Source organism: Lissotriton vulgaris, chromosome 1_1 (genome assembly GCF_964263255.1).
Source record: "Lissotriton vulgaris chromosome 1_1, aLisVul1.2, whole genome shotgun sequence".
NCBI lineage: Eukaryota > Metazoa > Chordata > Amphibia > Caudata > Salamandridae > Lissotriton > Lissotriton vulgaris.
This window is the reverse complement of record NC_141685.1, coordinates 455,577,484-455,592,794: the sequence shown is the minus strand read 5'-3', so window position 1 is coordinate 455,592,794 and position 15,311 is coordinate 455,577,484. Positions and strand designations below refer to the sequence as shown.

General features: G+C 50.7%; 1 protein-coding gene across 5 annotated transcripts in view; it reads left to right on the top strand.

Annotated features, from left to right (window-relative positions):
* Window positions 1-15,311, top strand: part of JAK1 (Janus kinase 1) — a 436,233-nt gene that overhangs the window by 365,095 nt on the left and 55,827 nt on the right. For all 5 annotated transcript variants that reach the window (XM_086953620.1, XM_086953634.1, XM_086953640.1 and 2 more), the window contains exons 19-20: window positions 7,866-8,058; window positions 14,744-14,868. In XM_086953620.1, coding sequence (XP_086809746.1) covers window positions 7,866-8,058; window positions 14,744-14,868 — 318 coding nt within the window. The remainder of the gene's footprint in view (window positions 1-7,865; window positions 8,059-14,743; window positions 14,869-15,311) is intronic.

Genomic DNA, 15,311 nt, shown 5'->3' with positions numbered 1-15,311 from the left:
ACTGGGTGATTGTCTTGGACCTTCAGGATGTCTACGTACCTTTATGTGCCCATCCAGCAATCAGACAGAGGTTACTTGTGGTTCAAGGTCGTCCCCTCGTGTGTTCATAAAAGGGATGGCAATGGTCTTCACCCATCTTCAGAGGTTGGGGTGCCAGTTTTTCCCTACCTTTATGACTGGCTGTTGATGGCGGGCTTGCCAGGGTCGGTTTTAGAGCACTTCCAGATGATGGAGAACCTCCTACCATTGTTGGAGTTTGCATTCAATGAGCCGAAGTTATCATTACTTTTTTTCCGGAGGCTTCCTTTTATAGGAGCTGTTCGGTATACAGTTCAGTTCCAGGCCTTTCATCTGTCACAGCGAGTCCAAGATATTTGAGCTATAATACCAATGGTTCAGCCTCAGTCCTGGATCTTCAGGAGAGGTGCTCTGAGGCTTCTTGGCCTGCTGGCTTCAGTCATACTGCTCTGCTTGTATACCAGGTGGCATATGTGGGCTCAGCAGAGGGGAACGGAGTCTCAGAGGGCCCAGCACCAGGGAACCCTGTCAAATGTTATTCAGGTTTCAGAAAAGACTTCAGAAGATATGCAGTTGGTGATTTGTCTCACTTAGATCCCACAATGCTTTCTTAACCACTGTGCCCTGCAAACCCCAACCTTTGGCTAAAAGTACAATTTTTACTCTCACTTCTGTGAGGGAAAGTTCTGGAATCTGCAGGAAGACACAAATTTCATACCACCTAGCATTCTCCCACGTCTCCACGTAAAAGTAGCACCTCGCATGTGTGGGTGGGCCTATGTCCTGTGACAGGAAAGGTCCAAAGCTACATGGACCGATGTAATTTTTCCACCCATCCACCAACGCTTTTCTGCAAAAATCGTGGCTGTAGAGTATGGGCCCTAGCTCTGTTGGCACCCAGGGAAACCTGCACATTTTTGAAAAGTAAACACCCGGGGGAGTCCAGTCTTTTTTTTTTTTCCTTAACCAGACACCCTTGCAAACCTGAGACTTTGGCTACAAACATTTTCCTCACATTTCTCTGACGCAAACCTCCAAAATATGCAGGGAGGCGGTCTTCCACGCCTCTCAATAATAAAAATTATACCTTGTGTGTGTGGGTGGTCCTCATGTCCACAACAGCAAATTATCTAGAAGGTAATGTGAAATCATCAAAATTTCCTGTAAACAAATATTTGCTGATTTGGCAGTGGGGTAAACTACGATAATTGGGCCTGAGTACAGCTGCTGCCCTGAGAAACATATCAAACCCAGACATTTCTGAAAACTAGATACCCGGGGAAGTACAGGGTAGTGTGCCTCACCTGGATCCCTAAAATGTTTCTTACTCACAATGCCTTGCAAACCTCAGACTTTGCCTGAAATCACACATCTTCCTTGCAATTCTGTGCTGTAAACTTCCAGAATCTGCAGAGCTCCACAAAATTCCTACCACCAAGCATTCTTCTACTTGTTCAGATACAAGGCACTAACTCACTTGTGTGGCTTGGCCTAGTGCCTGTGACGGGAATGAATCAAGCCAGGGTTAATGGGGTTCCGCCCGCTAGGACTACCATTGACCCAGCTTTGATCTGTTGGAATGAATGGTTTAGTAAAACTTTTGAGTAAATGAAATCGCTGACAAGGATGACTTTAATGTTTTTAACATTCATTGTTCAAAAATCGATTTGAGTTTTTGCCATTACATTTAAGGACATGAATGCAGGGGCCCATTTTAGTGTCCGTTTTTAATTACTATTGAGTCTGCGACCTAGAGGGACCCGTCCGCTTAAAGTCCTGCCTATAAAGCAAATTGTCCTCATCGTTCAGATTGAGGTCTTGATTGAGTGTCTAAGAAGAATCCCTGTTATTTTCCTCTGCCTTGGAATTCCCTTGATGTGATGGGGCGAGGGGGGGGGTGGGGTGGGTGTGGGGAGGTGAGAGGGATTTTGGGGCATAGCAGGCAGAATTTCTGTTTCTCCTCCAATATTCCCATGTTTTCCCTCAGCCTTGCACATGGAGGTATCATCAGCGGAATTTTAATCTAATGGCCCTGTTAACTCCCTTTACTGGCATTATTATGAATGAATGAAGGAATACATGAATGAAACAGCATTTATTGAGTGTGTAGCTACCCATGGGGCATCCCAGCACTGTAACAGTAACAATAAGGACATCGCAGCACACTTAGGGGAAAAGCCAAGTCTTCAGTAACTTTCGAAAAACAAGATGGCTGGGTTCCCTCCGTAGGCAGAGGGGGAGGGAATTCTATAGCTTGGCGGCATTGTAAGCAAATAAGCAACCACCTCTTCTGGCCCTCTTAATCCTGGGAACGGCGGCCAGGTATAGATCAGCTGAGCGCAGTCTTCTGTTTGCCTCATAATACTGGACCATAGAATGGTTGACAGAGGGGCCCTTCCCTGCTAACATCTTGTGGACCTTAAAGTTAAATCTCTCCCGAACAGGGAGCCAATGGAGGGACTTCAGGGCGGGCTTTGCCGATTGCTGGTTCGAGATCCCCACGAGCATCCTCGCAGCGGAGCTCCGAGGTAGCGGGTGTAGGAAGGTGGATACCTGACTATGGTTAACCCAGATTTTTTGCCTAGTGTTTAGCTGGTTTTCGACTTAGTTTGCCTGGGATCCTGCTAATCAGGGCCCCAGGCTATCTACTCTCTTTTTAAAATGGACCCCATGTACCCTAGGTACATCTCCAATTGGATACTGGGTCACCTTATGAGCCCCTGTACAGTGTACTGTAGGTACCCAGGGCATATGTGCATCCAAGGCCTACCAGGGGCTGCAGCATGTATTATGCCACCCCTGGCTGGCCACCCAAATTGACACAACTGGCTGATCATTCTGCTGGGGCAAGGTGGTGTAATCATCCTTTGCTTTAGATATAGTATACCTATATCTAACCCTATATCTAGACACATATACACCTATAAGTCACTCCTATGGCAGGCCTTAGCAATCCTGGAGGCAGAGTGCTTGGTTTTATGTGAGATGGTGCTCTAGCATGAGCGGACCCTTTCCGCAGCTTTCGGAACCATGTCCTTATAGCTGTTCTAGGATATTGCCATACCATATACTCTTAAGTGCATTATGAACCTCCCGGTTAAATGCTAACTATGGTTTGGCTTTATCAAAACATGTCGAGTAAGGTGTCATACGATTTGGAATACTTCCCCCTCGCCAGTCCTGGTGACGGGGTAGCATTCCACCCTTCTAGAGGGAGAAGACATGGTGTTCCTACTATTTCCGGTTAAAGTTAACCAGAGCCTCAGCATCACAAAATGGATGCTGCTGCCACAGACACAAGTCTGACCTCCTGCTGCTGGGAGTCCTTCCTGCGAAGGAGGCTTGGACAATAGGTTTCCTGCCTTGGGAGGTGCTGGCACCACCCCAGACAGGACTTTGTGCATTTTTGGACAGGGAGGGTTGAAAGGATTGAGACACTGCCTGGGGCACACAAGGTGTCCCATGCATAGGCCAGTTCAAACCGGTGCTGGGGAACTCCAGCCCCAGCTCTGGCGCAAAACTGGACAAAGGGAAAGGCGTGTAACCACCCCCTTCCCTGGTCCCACCTATAGGAGGGACCTAGCAGGTAATCCAGCCCCTAAGATTGGTATATAGGTAGGAGCTGAGCCACAGGACTTTAGATTATCCTGACTGAAACACTGAAACGAAACTCTGGACCGTCATCACTCTACTTTGGAAGAAGACGACTGAAGAATCTCTTTTGTGGTCAAGGAGTGACCACCCAGCACAAGCAGGCACCATCCAGCGATCAACGACTTGCTTTGCCGCCGCCTCCTGCCGGAGCCCGAGCCCAGAGCCTGACAAGAACCGGGTTCCCAGACATCCAACAGCCCGATCCACAGTCCCTGCAAAGCTGAGACCCGTGGAGGCGACGAGAGACGTGGGACCGGCCATCTTGAAAAGTCTGCGACCTGCAAACTGTGCAGCTCCCGAGGCCTCCTCGAAGCTGTGCATTGGGGATTGAGAAGCCCCATCCTCGAGCAGCATCTGCACCAAAGATCAGCCCTGCACACTCCATGAGTTCTGCGTGGGGCCCTTTTGCATTTTCCTGCTCGACACGTCTGCCCGGTCACTTGCCCGTTGGCTAGTGGCCATCTTGGCGACGATACTTTGAAACTACACCGCTGGTCTGGTTGCTCCAGACTGGCCCTTGCTTCCCTCAAAAGAAGCAGCCCCTCAGACCTTGCTGGTCTGAATAAGAAGCCTACATCGTATCCTGCGGGGGTTGCATTTGCCAGGGCTTGTTGACTCCAATCCTGAAGCCGACACCGAGAGCCTTCGTGGGACAGTCCGTGCCTGGCTCCTGGTAGTCGTCGACGCCTCCTGGTCCACGTGGCTGCAGAGACAAGCTTCCCATCAGCACCTGATTGCAACGCGACATCACCTGGTCCCATCCTGGTTCCTTCCTGGTCACTGGCTAGTGACCCAGACTCTGTCCCCTCTGCTTTCAGGTCCTCTTCATCTTCGATCCACCCTTGGATCCACCCGGACTCTTCTCTCCTGGCCGCCTGCAGCATCTTTTTTCCAAGGCTCCATAGAACTCCACAAAGAAACCCGACACACTTTGGGACCTATGCACCCGCTTCCTGTGGGTTAGGTAACGCGAGTACTACGGTGCTCCTGTAAAGGTTTCCACTCCTAGTGTCCTAGTTTCAAGTGGTTAAGTTCTAGTCCAGTTGGAAGACTCCCAAACCTTTAACTTTCAACTTTTACGCACCCATTGACTTCAATGTGTGAACACGTGGGCCTTTAGACACTGCACACGCATCCCGTGGGCCTCCTGCTCCCTAACCATTGTTAGTCCAGTGTAGCCCCAGCGATTCCCAAGGCCCTAGGCCTTACCATTGTTCGTGACGTGGTACTTATACCACTTTTTTAATATATGGTTTAGCGGGCCGCCCGGCCCTATCCATAATTGTGTAACTTTTGTATGTTATATTAAGTTACTTGTTATGCGCTTGTGCTTCTGTGCTCATAAAGAGTTATGGGGATTTCTATAGAAATAAATACATATATATTTTCAATATATATCCTGTGTGGTGTCCTTTCATTTGGTATTAAAGGGATTGCATACGGTAAAACAGCTGGCTTCACATGCCCTCTTGGGTGTAGCCTAAGACTGCTCTGGCCATGCTACCCCTAGAATAGCTGGTCTATTAGGTTGACGCTACAACCATCACCATAAGGGTTGTTTGGACTGGTACAAGGTGCTCACTAGAATAGTGAACATCATATACCAGGCCAACTTCTCACAGCGGGCATTAATCCAAGCAGGAAGGATGAGTGCCTGAACCATGAGCTTTATTGCCTGGGAGGGGAAAAGAGGAAGCACTTTACGGAGCATCTTGAGGGTGCCGTAGCAGGAAGCCGTAACCTTCCGTGCCTGGACCATAAAGTTGAGATCTTGATCCAGCCAGACACCCAGACTCTTCATCTGGGTCTTGGGGTCCAGGGCGGGACCCATGCAGGCTGGCCATAGAACATTTGCATTCATTAGAGATGGATTGCCTAGGAGCATCAACTCAGTCTTGTCACCATTTAGTTTTAAGTATGATTGATTCATCCATTTGACTACCTCTTCAAGACCTGGATGCAGGCCGAAAGAGGCATTATCCGAGTGGTTCAGGGCTACCACCAGTTGTGTGTCGTCTGCATAAGTCACTATATGAACCCCAAATGGGAGCACGATCTCTGCGAGCGGGGTCATATAAACATTAAAAGGAACGACCCCTGCGGGACTCCGCAGTGGAGAGGTAGAAGTTTTGAGTTGACATCACCCTCAACAACCTGGAAGGATCTCTCTTCCAAGAATGATTGTAGCCTTGTTAGAGCTACTCCGGTCACTCCCAAACTTCTGAGTCAATGGATAAGAATTTGGTGGTTGCCCATGTCAAAGGCTGCGCTGAGTTCGAGGAGGATAATCGCTGTTGACCCTCCGGCGTCGAGGATCTTTTTAGATTCTTCAACAACTGCTAACAGCGCAGTTTCTGTTCCTTGATACTGACAGAAGCCGGTTTGGTAGGGATCAAGGAGGTTGTGTGATTCCAAATATGTCGAGAGTTCTGCGTTAACATATTTCTCTGCTATTTTACTAAAAGAGAGGCTTTACCATCGCTCTTTTCACAGAGGTGGGACCCCCCCAGAAATGAGAGAGGCGTTGATCAAGTCAAGGATGGTCAGGAAAACTATTTTGGACACTTGTTTCAGAATGTTAGGTGGAGGTGGGTCTCTAGGCGACCTGCTCTTTACAAGTGCTAAGGTGGTTTGGAGTGATTCATAGTTCATCAAGAGGAATGCCTCAAAGGAGTGACCTCTGTTACACAGATCCGTATCCTCTAAGTGGAAATTATGTAGGCTATCCAGTGGGGGAAAATACAAATATATAGTTTGGATTTTATTATAAAAATAGTCTGCGAGTTCATGACAACGTCGGCCTGTGGCCTCAGGTCTATCCGGGGGTGAGGGGGCTTTAAGCAATGTTTTCGCTCTGCGAAAAGTTTTGCGGGGGGATTTGTCTGTCAGGGAGATTCTTTACTCGTAATATGAGGCCCGGACCAATTTCATTTCAGCTTAGTATGATCCTATGGCTTCCCTATATGCCGATTTCTTGTTTGGAGAGAAATTCTTTCTCTAGGCTCTTTCAAATTTCTTACACCTCTGTTTTAGCGCCCGGAGCTAAAGGGAATATCATAGTGTTCTGTTGGGCCCTACTTTCAGTTAGTTAGGTTTCTTCGGGAGAACCTGATCTAAAGTGCTCTCCATCCAGTTATTAAATCGTTGGCAGTGATTGGATCATTGTCAATGGACGGCTTAGTGTTTTCAAATTCCCGTACCCACATTTCTGAAGGGAGTTTGGGCCAGGGACGTGACAATAATCTTATTGGCCTAGATGGAGGAGTGACTCAAGTGGGGCTCCAGGAAAAATCGTCCAAGCCCTCCTCCTACCAGCGGGCGGGGGGGGCTGGTAGGAGGAGGGCTTGGACGATGTCCGGGTCAGAACCTGAGTTGAGCCAAGTTTCAGTCAGAAACAGAACTTCTGGGCATTCTTCCTTTAGAAAAACAGAAATTTCAACTGCATGCTTGGGCAGTGATCTGCAGTTCAGCAGAACATTTTGTAGCGTTTTGGGAGGGGTCATGGGGTTTGATTAAGCGGTGAAAGTATAAAAGGACAGTGCATACAGCCGGGGGCCAGCCTGCCCGGTATAATGCAATGGGCACAAGGTGACAAAAGCTCTGTGTTTAGTTGTCTTAGCTACTCAGTGCTATAATGCCAAACATTTTCAGAGGTAGTGGCAGGGCTTGTGGCCCCTGGCCCCGGACGTGGACGGGCTCAGACAGGTTTGCCTTTAGGCGCGCCCGCTGCACCTTTTGGCCCGGCATGTGATTTTAATAGCGGGTCGGTGCGAGTAGAGCTGTGACCTGCTTCCGCTGGAAGTCAGGAAGGTCAGGCGCATCTGCTTCCCTCCGCTCAATCGGCAATGCCGTGGCGGACTGGGGGAGCGGAGACAGCCTCTGACTCTGCTAGGGAGGAGCAGGCAATCCGTGAACCCACCGTGATGCCCAAGCGAGGTAAGAATGACAACAATAAAAGGTCAATACCATAAAAACGTTACAACATTAAAATCTAAAACAGCAAAAGCCTGAACAATTTCCAACAGGCTGGGCTCAACTAATATAAAATAATACCATGCGCTTCCCTACGAGCAATTGGGGAGTAAGGTTGTGGGTCAGTTACTGGCATTATTATTAGTCTGATGTGGTTCTATATAATTGTCTTGTTTGTCACAAAAAGTAATTCTATATTTAACATTTTTGTTTCTCTTCAGGGGCATTTTGGAAAAGTTGAGCTGTGCAGGTATGATCCTGAAGGAGACAATACAGGGGAGCTGGTTGCTGTGAAATCACTGAAACCGGAGAGTGGTGGTAATCACATCGCCGACTTGAAGAAAGAAATTGATATCCTGCGGAACCTGTACCATGAAAACATTGTAAAATACAAAGGCGTTTGCACCGAAGATGGTATATTTTCAGTTATCTGCAGCTAAATTAGTGATATAGCTCATTGTAAAGTGAAATTTAAGCTACAGTGTGAAAGCTCTTTTTAGGAAAGAATACCGTCATTTAGGTGGGCAATCATGTGCTTTTAAGTTTTATAATGTAGGCATGGTGCCTTAAATAATATATTTATCTGAAAGAAACAGGTTAGTATTAGATTCCTTACCTTAGAATATCCCCAGGCGTCAGACTGGATCCGGAAATTTTTGCATAGCAGTACTCTTGCGCGTCGGTAGGCGTCGTCTGCGCCTTTGCATCCGTCATGGGCGCCGTGATGACGTCATCGGAGTACTTAGACGCCGCCTCCGCGTGCTGACGATAGTTCTTTTTTCCGCGCCAGCAGCGCAGATCCGGAAAGAGTGGTACCTTAGTCACTTTTTGACTAAACTTTTTTGTGATCTCTTTTGATCCTTTTTCGAGTCTTCGACTCTGAACGGTGCCGGTAGGGATGCCATGTTTCAAGCCCTGTGAGGACTGCGACCGACTGATGTCGGTCACCGACCCTCACCGCCGGTGCTTCCACTGTCTCGGCGTCGATCACGACGACAAGACTTGCTCCGACTGCCGGGCCCGGACTTCGAAAGCTAGCAAGTGGCTCGTACTCCGGCAGTCGGCCCGCGCCGCGAGAGTTCCCGGTCCGCATGGAGGTCGAGGGACAGGTCTCGGGGTTGGAGCCATCATAGCTCCGGGAGTCTCCATCACTCCTCAGGCTCGAAGTCGTCAGGTAAGCACAAGAAGTCGAAGAGACGCCATCGCTCTTCCGACTCCCCCGACGCTCGTGCGACGCGGCCGGGGGTTCGGGTGACGCCGCCCACGCGGCTCCGTCGGAGTCACGGGCGTCGCGACTTGCCCCATACCGTCCGGTCCCTGGGCAGCAAGCGAAGCCGGAGGAGATCGAGCGTTTCCTCATGGCCATGAGGTCCCTCACTCCTCCGGCAGGCTCCACGGCGCCTCCGGGCCCAGCGGACCCGTCTGGGGGCCCTAGCGGGTCGGGTGCTTCGGCCCAGACGCCGGCGGGTGCTTCGGCCCCGACGGCGCTGGCGCCTTCGGGCCCGGTGCAGCAGGGCCCCACTGGATCCGCTTCTGGATCCGGATCGTCGCCGGTTGACCTAACAACCTCACCGGCGCCAGTCCCTCGGGTGTCACCTCCGGCGCCGTCCTCGGGCGGCACCGTCCTCGGGTGGCTCCGTCCCCGATACCTCCCTCGACCCGGTTCCGGCGCCGAAGCAGCGCCGCTGGGCGCCGCTCTCGACGCCGCTTGGGGAGTTTTACTTCAATGAACCGGCCTTATCATTTGACAACCCTGATTATCAGGGGATGGGTGATGAGGATTATTGGGAGCGGTCTGAGGACCCACTGACACGTGAGTGTCAGTCCCAGGAGGACTGGACAGGTCTTGGGGATGCAAGTGGGCTGGACACATCGCCAGACACTGCTTTTGTCTCAACTCTTAGCGTGGCTACGGAGGAGGGGGCAACCTTCAGTGTGGTGTTGACGCGGTCGGCCATGGCCTTGGCCCTTGAGCTCCCCGTCGCGGCCGTGAGGACTAACCTCCTAACTGAGGTCCTTCGACCGCAGTCAAGCTCGGCTGAGCCTCTGCTGCTGTTTAATGAGGCCTTAACTGACGTTCTTTTGGGCACTTGGTCCAGGCCCGCTACAGGTCAGCCTGTAGATAGGAACGTGGCCAGACGCCACCGCCTGCTTTCCTGTCCACCCACCCCACCCCCGAGAGCCTGGTCATCCAGGCCTCAAACTCCCAGACCGCATTCCCGTCGGCTCCGCCTGATCGGAAATCCAAGACGTATGAGAATTATGGGTTTTTAGTTTGGGACTGCGGTCTTCCAACACCGCATGCCTCTTGGGCCGCTACACCCACTCCCTGAGGGACACGGTCGCGGACGTGCTGCCACAATGCCCGGCGGAGGTCAAGGCTTAACTCGCCCAAGCCCTTGCAGAGGGTCGAGATGTGGCACGTTTTTCCATCCGGTGTGGGCTGGATACCACCGACTCACTGGGCAGAGCGATGGCAACAATGGTGGCGATTCGTCGCCACGCCTGGTTGAGGTCCGCCAACTTTTTAGTGGATGTCCCGAATACCCTCCTGGACATGCCGTTTGATGGCCGTCGCCTTTTTGGCGATAAGGCAGACCAAGCGCTTAAGCGCTTTAAGGACTCCAGGGCTACGGCCAAGTCCTTGGGCCCCTCGGCCCTGCGCCAGCAAACGGGTGCCTTTCGCTCCTTTCGTGGCCAAAGAAGGGGCGCCCCCACACGTGCTGCCAGCCACGCACCGCAGACTAACAACGTGGTGGCGGCCGTGGAAACCGCTGTGGAGGCGGTCGGGGACAATGGCGAGGCCAGTCCACACCTTCCCCCGCAGCATCCGCCTCAAAACCTTCCTAGTCCGTGCTTTCATGCTCATGTGATGCCAGTGGGGGGCAGGGTTCGCCATCACCACTCCCACTGGCGCACTGTCACATCGTACAGGTGGGTGCTGCAAATCGTCCGAAGAGGCTACTCCCTCCCCTTCGTGATGACTCCTCCAGCCATGCCACCACAATACCACCGCGTATCGGGGATCATTTGCGGCTTCTGCAGGAGGAAGTTACGGCCCTCTTGGCCAAGGGGGCCATCGAGCGCGTTCCTGGGCCTGATGTAGGGTGTGGTTGCTACTCCCACTACTTTCTGGTACCCACGAAGGGCAAAGGGGGCCTACGCCCTATCTTGGACCTATGGAACGTCAACAGCTTCCTCCGGAAGGAGAAGTTCAAAATGCTGACACTGGCTCAGGTCTTAGCTACCCTGGACCCAGGAGACTGGATGGGTGCTTTGGACTTTCAGGACGCTTATTTCCACATCCCCGTCCTGCCGGCCCACCGGCGCTACCTGCGGTTCATGGTAGGCCACGAGCACTTTCAGTTTACCGTGCTCCCCTTCGGCCTTACCAGCGCCCCACGGGTGTTCACGAAGGTGATGGCGCTGGTCGCAGCTCATCTGCGCAGGTTAGGGGTTTCAGTCTTCGACATCCTTGATGACTGTTGAAGGTGGGCTCACCCCAGACAGTAGTCAGCCACCTCCAGACGACGGCCGACCTCCTGCACCTGCTGGGGTTCTCCATCAATGTGCCGAAGTCACACCTGTGTCCCTCTCAAAAGCTCCTCTTCATCGGAGTGGTTCTCGACTCAGCGCAGTTTCGGGTTTATCCCCCCGAGCAGCGGGTTCGGGATATTCAGGCTCTGATTCCGATCTTTCAGCCTTTAGCCCGAGTCTCGTCAGGTTGACGCTACGGCTTCTGGGGCTGATGGCTTCCTGCACCCTTCTGGTGCATCACACCCGTTGGCGGATGCGGGCTCTGCAGTGGGACCTGAAGTTTCAGTGGGCCCAGCATCAGGGCAACCTGTCCGACCATGTCCTGATCTCGGCGGGCACTGTAAGACAGCCTCACTGGTGGCTCACGGACCGCGACTGGGTCAGCGGCAGATCCCTCTCCCTTCCCCAACCGGAGAACGTAGTTGTGACGGACTCGTCCCTCCAGGGCTGGGGAGGCCACATGGGAGAGGCGGAAATCAGAGGCCTCTGGTCTCCGGCAGAGTCCCGGCTCCATATCAACCTTTTGGAGCTGCGGGCGATTCGTCTTGCACTGAAGGCATTCCTCCCCTCTGTCCGGGGGAGTGTAGTGCAGGTATTCACTGACAACACCACCGCCATGTGGTACTGCAACAAACAGGGCGGGTGGGGTCGTGGACCCTCTGCCAGGAGGCTCTGCGCCTTTGGCAGTGGCTGGAACATCAGGGTGTGACCCTGGTGGTTCAACACCTGGCAGGTTCTCTGAACGCCAGGGCGGACGAACTCAGCCGCCGGTGCATGATGGATCACGAATGGCGTCTGAACTCGGACGTGGCGCAAGGTCTCTTTCTGCAGTGGGGAGAGCCTTGGTTAGATCTATTTGCCACCGAAGAGAACGCGCAATGTCATCAGTTCTGCGAGTTGGAATTTCCAAGGCGGCACTCGCTCGGAGACGCTTTTCGTCACGGGTGGAGTTGCTGTCTGTTGTACGCCTTTCCTCCTATACCACTTCTGCCCAGAGTGCTGAAGAAGATCAAACGCGACCGGGCCCAAGTCATCCTTGTGGCTCCGGACTGGGCATGAAGATACTGGTATCCTGAGCTAGTCAGTATGTCAGTCAATCCCCCGGTTCGTCTGCCTCTTCAGGAGAACCTTCTGTCGCAGCAGCAGGGGACGGTCCTCCACCCGAACCTGTCCAGTCTCCACCTCCATGCTTGGAGATTGAGCGGCGACAGTTGAGGCCATTTGACTTGCCTCCTGAAGTCTGTAACATCATTCTGGCAGCCAGGCGTCCCTCCACAAAGTCGGTATTCGCCTGCAGGTGGAACAGATTTGTGGCATGGTGCACAGCAAAGGCTGTGGATCCTCTGTCTGCCCCTCTTTCTGAGGTTCTTCTCTTCCTTCTTTCTCCTGTCCAGCAAGGCTCTGCTCTGGGCACTATCAAGGGCTACCTTTCTGCCCTTTCAGCCTTTCTAAGGCTGCCTGATCAACCATCTTTGTTCAAGTTCCCTATTGTAACTCGTTTTCGGAAAGGCATCACACACACGTTTCCACCTGTTCCTTTCGTGATGCCTCAGTGGGACTTGAACCTGGTTCTTACTTATCTGATGTGCGCTCCCTTTTAGCCACTTGACAACTGTCCTATCCGCCTTCTTACTCTGAAGACTGCTTTCCTGGTTGCCATCACCTCTGCCAGGAGAGTGAGTGAGCTCCAGGCTCTTTCATCCAAGCCTCCTTTCCTTTCTGTCCATCCGGACAAGGTTGTGTTGCGGACTAGACCCTCTTTCCTGCCCAAGTTTGTCACGGCCTTCCACATCGGGCAGTCTATCACCTTGCCCACCTTCTTTCCGCCTCCGCATCCCTTAAAGGAGGAAGAGCGGCTCCACCGTCTGGACACAAAACGTGCGCTCGCATGCTATCTGGATCGCACACGCCAGTTCCGGGTGGATGACCAACTCTTTGTTGGTTACGTGGGCGCTAAGAAGGGACGGGCGGTACACAAGCGGACCATCTCTCGGAGGGTCGTCTTGTGTATCAAGGCTTGTTACTCCTTGTCAAAGAAGGAGCCTCCTGTTGGGCTGAGGGCCCATTCCACTTGGGCCACGGCGGCTACCACTGCCCTGGGCCGGGGTGTCTCCTTGCAGGTCATCTGTCAGGCAGCTACGTGGGCATCGCTTCATACGTTTGCAAGACACTACTGTCTGGACAGCCAAGTCCGGAGGGATGGCTTCTTTGGCCTTTCCGTCCTCCTAGACTTTCTGGTGTGATTATTGGTTTACAGACCCACCCCCCGGGTTGGTATTGCTGGGGTATCTATTCTAAGGTAAGGAATCTAATACTAACCTGTTTCTTTCAAATGAACAAGTTACTTACCTTCGGTAACAATATATCTGTAAGAAACATTAGTTAGTATTAGATTCCTTACCGCCCCACCCATCCTCCCCGTTCTGCGAACAGATATCTAGGGTTAAGTTCATCCCCTTTCAGGGTCCTAGTTTCAATGGCACCAGTGTTGGTTTTTAACATGGCTCTGCATTTCTGGCGCGGAAAAGCTGTGTCTAAGAACTGACGTCAGCACGCGGAGGCGGCGTCTAAGTACTCCGACGTAATCACGGCGTCGACGACGGACGCGGAGTCGCAGACTACGCCTACCGACGCGCAAGGGTACTACTATGCAAAAATTTCCGGATCCAGTCTGACTCCTGGGGATATTCTAAGGTAAGGAATCTAATACTAACTACTGTTTCTTACAGATATATCGTTACCGAAGGTAAGTAACTTGTTCGATAGTAGCTTTCAGCATTGAAAAAATTCCCTTTCTGAATATGTGTTTGCTTCTTGTACTACAGTTCTCCCAAGCAGTTGTAGTGTCTAGCTAGCCTCATGATTTCCAACAAACTTAATCAGCCCTCTTATTCAATTGGTCGGCTCAAGTATTATTAGCATTTTGATTCTGCCCACCACTGCATACTGCATACTGCATAGGTCGGTGGGTCAGACCACTTCATCCAAGACCGTCTTACACAGTGAGTGACAACATTATTATGCATCCTACCATAAAAGGAGTCCACTTTAGTGCCAGGGCTGGTTTGTCTGGGCTAGAACTTTATTTTTTATATTTTTCCCATTTTATGATTATATTTTTATATTTTCCATTTAAAAAATAAAAAGAAACACGTTGAAATTTGCAGGTTTGCATGACCAGACCTATTTGCTTTGCAGGGTTAGGTAATTTTGTAAATTCTACAGAAACTGAATCACATTACATTACAATATTGTGAACATGAGGAGGCCCAATTCATATTCTTGTATATCCGTTCCTTCTAGTCAAGTGGAAACAGGAAACAGTATGCACATTTAAGATCTTATGAGGCCACCAAATCAAGTTCACTCTGACTTTAAGCAAATTGCATTGTAGATTCCTAATGGCTTTTAAATGTCGTTCATTTTTCCAGTTCTTATCTCCTAGTTACTTAAAAGCAGAATTCAGTTTGTATTGTAACTGGAAAGTTTTTCTGTGGAATGCTTCATTTTGGTGCATCCTTATGACTGTAGCAATATTCACTAAATGCTTCATCACTTTTAGGAGGCAGTGGGATTAAGCTGATCATGGAGTTTCTTCCTTCTGGAAGCCTTAAGGAATATCTTCCACGGCACAAGTTGAGAATTAACTTGAAACAACAGCTGAAATACGCTGTTCAGATTTCAAAGGTAAGTCTCCTTCATGTGTTTATAATGACATGCAAATATGGTTACATACACCCTTTGACACTTTCGTCTGACATGAATTTAACTTAAGTTTGACTTGCTCTCTCATTTTCATTGAGAAGGACTGCTGGTTTTATCGAAGGCCGGACACCTTAATGGCACTTTGGTAAAATCTTACGTGCTGTTTTTTTTGATTTAGCAAAGCTCTATGTGGTCATGGTATTGGTGGGTTAGATCATCCTCATGATTTTTTGGTCCGTTTAGTGTTTGGGTTGGCCATTTTATATGTATATTAGATTTGTTTGTTCCGGCAGTGGCTTTCTTCTTCTGAAGACACATTGTTTGATCTTCTCTCCTCATAGTCTTCAATGTATTCAACTATATTTCCTGGCTTTACTTGGCTTAGGTGTTATAACTTTGTAACATACAGGGAGACACTAGGAGCG